The 9,940-nt window shown below is 48.7% G+C and overlaps 1 protein-coding gene across 2 annotated transcripts in view; it reads right to left on the bottom strand.

Moving 5' to 3' along the window:
* Positions 1-990: 990 nt before the first annotated feature.
* LOC134931886 (programmed cell death protein 4-like) overlaps positions 991-9,940 on the bottom strand; it is a 38,863-nt gene continuing 29,913 nt past the window's right edge. For both annotated transcript variants that reach the window (XM_063925732.1, XM_063925722.1), the window contains 3 exons: positions 4,451-4,561; positions 4,239-4,378; positions 991-1,135 (listed from right to left, as the gene is read on the bottom strand). In XM_063925732.1, coding sequence (XP_063781802.1) covers positions 1,084-1,135; positions 4,239-4,378; positions 4,451-4,561 — 303 coding nt within the window. In that variant the 3' untranslated portion in view covers positions 991-1,083. The remainder of the gene's footprint in view (positions 1,136-4,238; positions 4,379-4,450; positions 4,562-9,940) is intronic.

Below are 9,940 nucleotides of genomic sequence, written 5' to 3' on the forward strand. Positions count from 1 at the left end.
CGCGTGTGGTTATATCTGCTGTAGGCAGCTGCTGGGAGGAGACAGAGTTTTACTTTCACATGTTTCTAGGATTTCCCATTCTAGGATTTGGTTCTAGGATTTCCCATTCTCTCCATCTGTTTATTCTATGCTATCATGTCAGGGTCCACTGAGACACGAAACCGCGTCACGTTCAATGCCACCTGGAGAAACGGGTCATGTACAGCTTATGTCTCGGACAGATTGGTGGCACAATGCTCCTTAGATACACAGAAGGACACACTATGTAGCACAATGCTCTGCAGATGCACGGAAGGACACACTATGCAGCACAATGCTCCTTAGATACACAGAAGGACACACTATGTAGCACAATGCTCTGCAGATGCATGAAAGGACACATTATGTAGCACAATGCTCTGCAGATGCACGGAAGGACACATTATGTAGCGCAATGCTCTGCAGATCCACGAAAGGACACATTATGTAGCACAATGCTCTGCAGATGCACGGAAGGACACATTATGTAGCACAATGCTCTGCAGATGCACGGAAGGACACATTATGTAGCACAATGCTCTGCAGATACACGGAAGGACACATTATGCAGCACAATGCTCTGCAGATACACGGAAGGACACATTATGTAGCACAATGCTCTGCAGATACACGGAAGGACACTTTATGCAGCACAATGCTCTGCAGATGCACGGAAGGACACATTATGTAGCACAATGCTCTGCAGATGCACGGAATAACACATTATGTAGCACAATGCTCTGCAGATACACGGAAGGACACATTATGCAGCACAATGCTCTGCAGATACACGGAAGGACACTTTATGCAGCACAATGCTCTGCAGATACACGGAAGGACACATTACGCAGCACAATGCTCTGCAGATACACGGAAGGACACATTATGCAGCACAATGCTCTGCAGATACACGGAAGGACACTTTATGCAGCACAATGCTCTGCAGAACTCATTAATACACCAGTCAGTTCCTTTCAGTTTTATCCCTTTATTTTGGTATAATAGAGCATCTTCCGGTGAGACGCCTCCTAACCTCTGGCCGGTGTCGCTGGTTACAGAGCCTGGTCACTGTTTAATAATTCCCCCGTCCCCCTCACTTACAAAGCGCTTGCGGCCCCTGCAGGAGAAAGAACACATGGCAGTAGGGATTATACACAGTATAACCAGAGTCATGAGATCAGTTCCCTGCACTGACTCCTCCCTCTCATACCGAGCTCCTCCCCCCATACACATGTGCTGCAGGGAATAGGTGTGGCCTATGCTCTTCCCCCTCATACTAAGCTCCACCCTCTCATACGGAGCCCTTCCCCATCATATATCTGTACTATAGGAAAGAGGTGACCTAAGCTCCTCCCCTCATTCTGAGCTCCACCATCTCATACGGAGCCCCTCCCCATCATATATCTGTACTACAGGAAAGAGGTGTGACCTAAGCTCCTCCCCTAATACTGAGCTCCGCCCTCTCATACTGAGCCTCTCCCCCTTGTCTACCTGTACTACAGGAAAGAAGTATGACCTAAGCTCCTCCCCTCATACTGAGCTCCACCCTCTCATACTGAGCCCCTCCCCCTCATACACCTGTACTACAGGAAAGAAGTATGACCTAAGCTCCTCCCCTCATACTGAGCTCCACCCTCTCATACTGAGCCTCTCCCCCTCGTCTACCTGTACTACAGGAAATAAGTAAGACTTAAGCTCCTTCCCTCATACTGAGCTCCACCCTCTCATACTGAGCCCCTCCCCCTCATACACCTGTACTACAGGAAAGAGGTATGGCCTAAGCTCCTCCCCTCATACTGAGCTTCACCCTCTCATACTGAGCCCCTCCCCATCATACACCTGTACTACAGGAAAGAGGTATGGCCTAAGCTCCTCCCCTCATACTGAGCTTCACCCTCTCATACTGAGCCCCTCCCCCTCATACACCTGTACTACAGGAAAGAAGTATGACCTAAGCTCCTCCCCTCATACTGAGCTCCACCCTCTCATACTGAGCCTCTCCCCCTCGTCTACCTGTACTACAGGAAAGAAGTATGACTTAAGCTCCTCCCCTCATACTGAGCTCCACCCTCTCATACTGAGCCCCTCCCCCTCATACACCTGTACTACAGGAAAGAGGTGTGGCCTGAGCGCCCCCTCTGTAATAGCACAGCCCCCCATGTTGCTTCCATTGCGGATACTTCTGTCGTGTTGTTTGTCTGATAGAGGCAGGATATGGAAAGTTCTGTGACATAGGGGCAGACTGAATTGGCGGCGGCGGGGGGGATGACAGCGTCTTTTTTCTTGCACCCCCAGAGCGAGTCTGATATTTCCTAAAATCTGTAATTTTAGGAGAAATCACCGGGACCTGCTCCGGCACGCTGGCGACACCCCCCCTTAGGACTTCCAATTCCTTAATTAGTCTGTAAATACTCACCTTCCGAAGCGCAATCTTCTGCATACAACGTCGGGAGCTGGGTCTGCGGCGGCAGCGGGGAGTATGTGAGTGCGTGTGAACCCCAGTATGGGTGACCCCCCCCCCCTGTGTAGTATCTCCCTCCCCTCTCACCTTGGAGACAGCCACTGGGAGAACTACATCTCCCAGCAGCAGCCGCAGAGACCCCTGGAGACGTCCGGAGAAGCGAGTATAGTTTTTTCTCGCACAGCCCCGAAAAGCCCACAATATTTTTTAATTTTTTTTTTAATGGATACCGCGGGTATCAGGGGCGCACATACCCACATTAATCCAAAAATGTGGTGAGGCTTTTTTACCTTGTGTGCAAATAAATTCCCCCCTTAGAGTGTGTGTGGTAAACTGAACTTCTTGTCTGTTTCCAATGGTAACTGCTAAAAATGCTTAAGGTAACAGCGTGCATTAGAGCGCGCTGCGACCCGACACAGGGGCTAAATCAGGTGGGACGGCAGTGTGCGAGCCAACCGCTAAAAATGAGAAAAGATGCGGGCGCACCAAGCGCTGCGGGAGCGGAGACCAGCAAACAGGGGGTGTTGCGGCACGAACGGGGGCGTGATAGCCGCTGCGATTGGAAACATGGAGGCGGAGGCATCCTTCATTTAAGCTAACAAGCAGCGCTTGCGTTGCGATCACAATTTCTGCTTGTTGAAGGGGCGGGGGGGCGGCGGTCAACGTGCGATCGATTGCAGATTCATTACGCCCACAGAACGGACACCCAGGAATTGCGCGGTGGAGTCCGCGCCTGTGTCAGCATAGGGACTGCGCCCGGGCGCGTATCCTGATTTATCCAGATCATTGGTGTATACTGAGGACATGGTGCGAGGACGCAGGACTCACCCTCTGTAGCCGGGCGTGTAATCATCTGTTTATTGGTCGTCCGTGTATACACACAACACTAAGGCATAAATACCGCGTTGTGCGCGTTCTGTAACTCCTTGCAATTCAAAGAACGTAGGGATAAATGTGCTATAGCGGCACACGGCACTGAGGTGACGCAGGACTGACACCTTGTCTGCCAGAGCGGGGAAGCTGCATCAGTTTGTGTCTCCTCTGCGCATGTGCGAGTTCCCCAGCGCAGCCCGGCGGCCGCCAGTGTCACCTCTATGCCGGCTGTGGTGAATGGGCATCACCACCTGCAGCTGTCCGTTCATACAGTGCCCAAGCAACTCGGCCCTGCTGTCACTGGGCACACACTGCGGCTATCAGACATGGGGGGAAGCGCTGACACAGTACCCCCCATATCGGCAGCTCTTATATTTACCCCATAGTTTCCACTGGAAACACCTTATACACATACTGAGCTCCTCCCCCTTATACTGAGCTCCTCCCCCTCACACCTGTGTGCAGGAAAAAGGCGTGTCCTATGCTTCTCCCTTTCACATACACCTGTATACAGGAAAGAGGAGTGTCCTAAGCTCCTCCCCCTCAAACACCTGTGCTACAGGAAAGAGGCGTATCCTAAGCTCCTCCCCCTCTAACACCTGTGCTACAGGAAAGAAGCGTATCCTAAGCTCCTACCTCTCAGACACCTGTGCTACAGGAAAGAGGCATATCCTAAGCTCCTCCCCCTCAGACACCTGTGCTACAGGAGAGGCGTATCCTAAGCTCCTCCCCCTGACAAACGCCTGTGTACGGGAAAGAGGCGTGTCCTAAGCTCCTCCCCCCCACAGACACCTGTATACAGGAAAGAGGCGTATCCTAAGCTCCTCCCTCTGACATGCGTGACAATAGAAGCTCCTGGGAGGTGAAATGCCCCCACGTCACCCACCTGGATGGGCACTCGTCTCGTAGCTGCTGGGTAATGACCCCTTCCTGGTAACACAGATCCACCAGCTTCTCCATCACACTGTGGGCCAGAGGGACGTCCAGGGTGAGATCCGGCAGCTCGGAGTAGACCCGCTGGAAGCCCTGTATGACACAAACAGTAAGTACCAGGCATGGACACCTACAGCGTGACTGCTACCGGACACATAAACTCACCCGGTTCATCTGGTCCAGGGTTATCAGACCACTCTCCCATAACGCCTTCAGGAGATTCACCGCCATCAGCACGTGTCCTTCAGCCGAGCCTTCCAACACCAGCACCACGGCCTGCGGACAGAGACAGCGGTCAGAGAGGAGAGGTCTATCCTCTGCTGTTCTCATATGGTCAGAGGCTGTGTAATGGGGACAGGGACCATAGACAGGGAATACACCGCAGCCCTGGTTGCAGAGCTTGCCAGGAACTTACCATGGTTAACTCCCTTTATGCGAAGTACATAGGGTCCACAGGGAAATATCGGGGGCGTAGAGATGGATCTGGATCCAGGCACCAATAGGTTAAAGCTTTAGCTGTCCCAGGATACATAGCTTCCCTCCTTTATAACACCGCCTCCAGGCACTGGTAGCTCAGTTTTGTTAACAAGTCCAATGCAGGAAGTAGAAAAGGAGAGAAGGAAGATGTTAGGCACACAAGAACACATTGTGACAGACAGGAGAGGGTAACCAGTGGCCAATGCCATACAAACCCAAAGAAGCTAGGTGCGTCAGGGTGGGCGCCCTGTGGAACCTATGTACTTCACAGAAAAAGGGTTAACCATGGTAAGTCTACCATAACTCTTATTTTCTGTAGCAGATTACATAGGGTTCCACAGGGAAACATCAGGGATGTCCTTAAGCAGTACCTCAAAGGAGAGGACGCGCCTGAGCGGATGTGAGAATCCGGCATCCAAAGGAAGCATTCTGGGAGGCGAAGGTATCAAAGGCATAGAACCTAAGAAACATGTTCACTGAAGACCACGTAGCTGCCTTGCACAATTGTTCTGAGGATGCACCACGGCGGCCGCCCCAGAAGGTCCAACAGACCGAGTAGAATAGGCCTTATTTGAAGCCGGAACTGGAAGACCAGCTTGTGTATAAGCTTGTGTAATCACCATTCTAATCCATCTGGCCAGTGTTTGCTTGTGAGCAGGCCAGCCACGTTTGTGGAAACCAAACAGTACAAAGAGGACATCAGACCATCTAATGGAGGTTGTACGGTCCACGTATATACGTAGGGCCCTAACCACATCCAAAGACCGATCTTTAGCCGACAAGTCTAAAGAGATGAAGGCCGAAACCACAATCTCTTGGTTAAGGTAAAAGGATGAAACCACCTTAGGGAGGTAACCAGGTCTAGTCGGGAGAACTGCCCTGTCCTGGTGAAAAATTAAAAAAGGCAGGACGACAGGACAATGCGGCTAAGTCCGAAACCCTCCTTGCAGAGGCAATACGTTAAATGGCGGTAAGCCATTTTATGTCTACTGATTCAAGGGGCTCGAACGGAGGTTCTTGAAGAGCCCTCAATACAAGAGATAAGTCCCATGGAGCCACTGGAGGGACACAGAGAGGCTGAATACGTACCACGCCCTGAAGGAACGTGCGTACATCAGGTATGGAGGCAATCTTGTGTTGGAACCATACCAACAAGGCAGAGATGTGTACCTTGAGAAGCAATCCGAAGGCCTAAAGGTGTGTACACGCGGTTCAATGACTATATAGTCAAAATCGTAAGGAAAGTTAGTGCATATCGCACAGGGTGCCGATGTGCGGTCCCGCGGGATCAGCATAGCAAGAAATAAAACAGACTGTGCAGGCAGCCCAACATTGACTATATCAGCGGGGAATAGTCAATGTCGGGCTTACGCCGCATTGCGCCGTGTGTAGATGGCTTTAGTCCAAACCTCTCTGTGGAAAAGCCAGAATTCTGGAAGCTCTGAATTTAGAGGCATCATAATTCTGAGCAGCACACCAGGTGAAGTAAGAATACCATACTCGGTAGTAAATCCGGCCAGAGGCCGGTTTGCGGGCCTTCAGCATAGTCTGAATAACAGAGTCTCAGAGAATCCTTTGGTCCTTAGGAGTGATGCTTCAAGAGCCACACCGTCAAAGCCAGTCTGACCAGGTCCAGATACAGGCAAGGGCCTGCTGTAGAAGGTTTGTCGCTGAGGAAGCAGATGGGGAGGCTCTGCCGAGAGTCCCTGTAGCTCTGAGAACCAGTTAAGTCTGGACCATGCTGGAGCGATCAGAATGAGAATTCCTCCTTCTTGTTTGTACTTCCGAAGGACCCTGGGCAGAAGTGTCACTGGAAGGAATATGTAAGCCAGACGCAAGTTCCATAGGACTGCCAATGCGTCCACGAATGCTGCCTGAGGATCCCTGGTTCGTAATCCGAAGACTTGAACCTTGTGATTGTGTCAAGACGCCATGAGGCCCCATCTGTCTACCAGGAGTTGGAAGACTTCGGGTTGAAGACCCCACTCTCTAGAGTGAACGTCCTGGTGTCTGAGGAAGTCCGTTTCCCAGTTTAGGACACCTGGTATGAACACTGCCAATATGGTCTGTATATGGTGTTCCACCCATTAAAGGATCTTGGATACTTCCAACATTGCTTCTGGTACCGCCTTGATGGTTGATGTAGGTCACCGTGGTGGCATTGTCAGACTGTACTTGAACAGACCTGTTCTGTACCAGTGGAAGAGCCAGAGACAGTGCATTGAACACTGCTCTCAATTCCAGAATGTTGATGTGAAGCAGGGATTCTTCCCTGGTCCAAGGACCCTGAAAGGATTGTTGCTCTGTCACCGCTCCCCAACCCCAAATAATGGTGTCCGTTGTTAGTAGGACTCAGTTGGGGATCCAGAAACGATGGCCCATGCTCAAGTGCTGGTCCTGTAGCCACCAGGACAGCGACGAGTGCACCTCCGGAGTCAAGGAGATCATCTCAGCTCTGATTCGATGAGGTAGGCCGTTCCACTTGGATAGGATCAAATGTTGTAGAGGACGGGAATGAAACTGAGCATACTCTATCATGCCGAAAGGAAGACAACATCAGACCAAGCACTTGCATCGCCGAGTGTACTGACACTCTGGGGCAACGGGGGAAGTGTCATATCTTGTCCTGAATTTTCAGAACCTTGTGTGAAGAAAGAAACAGTCTTTGACTGTGGGTGTCCAGAAGTGCCCCTAAGTGTACCATGCTCTGAGATGGAACCAGGGAGGACTTTCTCCAATTTATCAGCCACCCGTGGGCTTGAAGGAAAGTTACCGTCAGTTGGAGATGATAGAGGAGAACTTCCTGTGAATTTGCCAGGATCAGAAGATTGTCCAGGTATGGCAGGATTCGGATCCCCTGGCGACAGAGGTAAACCGTCATAACAGCCATGACCTTGGTGAAGATACGTGGAGCTGTCGCTAGTCCAAATGGCAGAGCCTGGAATTGGTAATGTAGGTTGCCAATAGCAAATCGCAGGAACTGCTGTATATCCAGGGATACCATAGTGTCTCCGGGTTCCATAGCCAGAACTATAGAGCACAAAGTTTCCATACAAAACTTTGATACTCTCACAAACTTGTTCAAAGATTTGAGGTTGAGTATAGGCCGGTGTGACCCGTTGGGTTTTGGGTACCAAGAACAGGTAGAGTAATAACCTCTGCCCCTTTGGGACTGAGGAACCGGCACAATCACTCCTGTACGAAGGAGGGCCTCGACCACAGTTTGTAGAGTTTGCGCCTTCAGCGGGTCCGATGAAAGGCCCGTGGTGAAGAACTGGTGAGGGGGACGTCCCTTGAATGAGACAGTGTACCTGTGAGAGACAACTTCTAACACCCAAGTGTCCGAAGTGATCGTGTGCCAGACCTGGGCGAAGTGCAGAAATTGGCTTCCCACCCTGGGGTCCCCCAGGGGGAGGCCCGACCCGTCAGGCAGTAGGCTTGTCAGGCTTAGAGGCAGGCTGACGGGCTGCCTAGGGCTGTTAAGTTTGGGCTTTTAGGGTTTGGGATTGCGAGACTGTCTAGGGTATGACTGACCTCTCCCTTTTCCCCAAGGCTGAAAGGAATGAACAGCAGTATTCTTGGCCTTTGCAGTAGGATTAGTAGCGGGGAGGAAAGCTGTCTTGACAGCCGCCAGTTCAGACACTTATTTAGGTCTTCCCCAAACAGAATGTCCCCAGTGAAGGGGAGGATTTCCAAGGTTTCATTACCTGCAGCTCCCAATATAGGGAGTTACTCATATCCCGTTTTGTACACCAGAGAAAAAGAACAATTATGAAAGCGCTGGTATTCAATTAAAATAAGATTTTTTTTTTTATTATTATTTTTTTTTTTATAGTACTGTTTTTATCTCAATTGTATATGCAGTCATAGCTCTTTAAAATTCCACTAAAAAGCAGTCTAAAATCACATTTTTATAATAACAATTTTCTCATGACCCAAAGAAAAGGAGGCTGGTTGTTTTATATGTGTATCGTCAGATTCGTCACAGATCTATTCAGTGTCTATGTGTAAAAGGATTTTTTAGGGGGGAAAAAAGGGGTGTTTATCTTTCAGTTATACACATATAAACCCTATACCAATGTCTCCTACAATACTAAGATCACAGACACACACATATACACACACACACACACACACACACACACACACATATACAAACAGGTTGAGTATCCCATATCCAAATATCCGAAATACGGACTTTTTTGAGTGAGAGTGAGATAGTGAAACCTTTGTTTTCTGATGGCTCAATGTACACAAACTTTGTTTAAGACACAAAGTTATTAAAGATATTGTATTAAATGACCTTCAGGCTGTGTGTATAAGGTGTATATGAAATACATATATATATATATATATAAACAGAAGTCCAACAGTGTGGAGGTGCACTCTTCCAGTTAAATAATTTCTCACAAGTTCATCTTTCACAATAGCTTTATTGCAGTCAAATTTAGGCTTATTTAATCGACGTTTCGATCCTCAGTTTAGGATCTTTATCAAGATAAGCTTCCAGTTTATGAGAGCATCATATATTGATTACTGAAAAAACACAGAGTAAAACACATAAATATACATACAGTAAAAAAACAAAATACAATAAGGAAACAAACAAATAAAACATCAGTGGACCACCACGCCCCTCTTGGTCAATTATCAAAAAAGATTCATTAATCACCAAAGTGAATCATAAGTATTGGCCAGTGTCTCTATAGATAATTACCGTGTGTAAGCAAACCTACACCAAGGATATATATCACACCGTGCTCAGATACCAGGTATAAACAACCTATGGAATAGGTAAAAACTAGCTTCATAATGTCACTGGCCCTGTGCACTTACTCAGACTAATCAATATGTCAGGTTCAGACAATACCAGGGCTGTAGGGTTAATAAGGCCATATTCAAGTAGAGTTTCTGTAGATAAATCAATCAATGCATATATCTGTAAAGGCACTCCAACACACTAACATGTATATATAATCCATGTGTGTGTGCATTTTCACCAATGGGTGAACATAAACCTTAGTACTTACTATTATGTTTATTAGAGTTCACTCTCATGAGACGGCTTAGGCAACCAGAATAATCACTGTAAACAGACACACAATAAGCCAACCTCTCAGTCTATTGGAGACCAATAATACAGTTACTATCTTACCAAGGGTACAAAAACTACAGTAC

This window comes from Pseudophryne corroboree, chromosome 1, assembly GCF_028390025.1.
Source record: "Pseudophryne corroboree isolate aPseCor3 chromosome 1, aPseCor3.hap2, whole genome shotgun sequence".
Classification (NCBI taxonomy): domain Eukaryota; kingdom Metazoa; phylum Chordata; class Amphibia; order Anura; family Myobatrachidae; genus Pseudophryne; species Pseudophryne corroboree.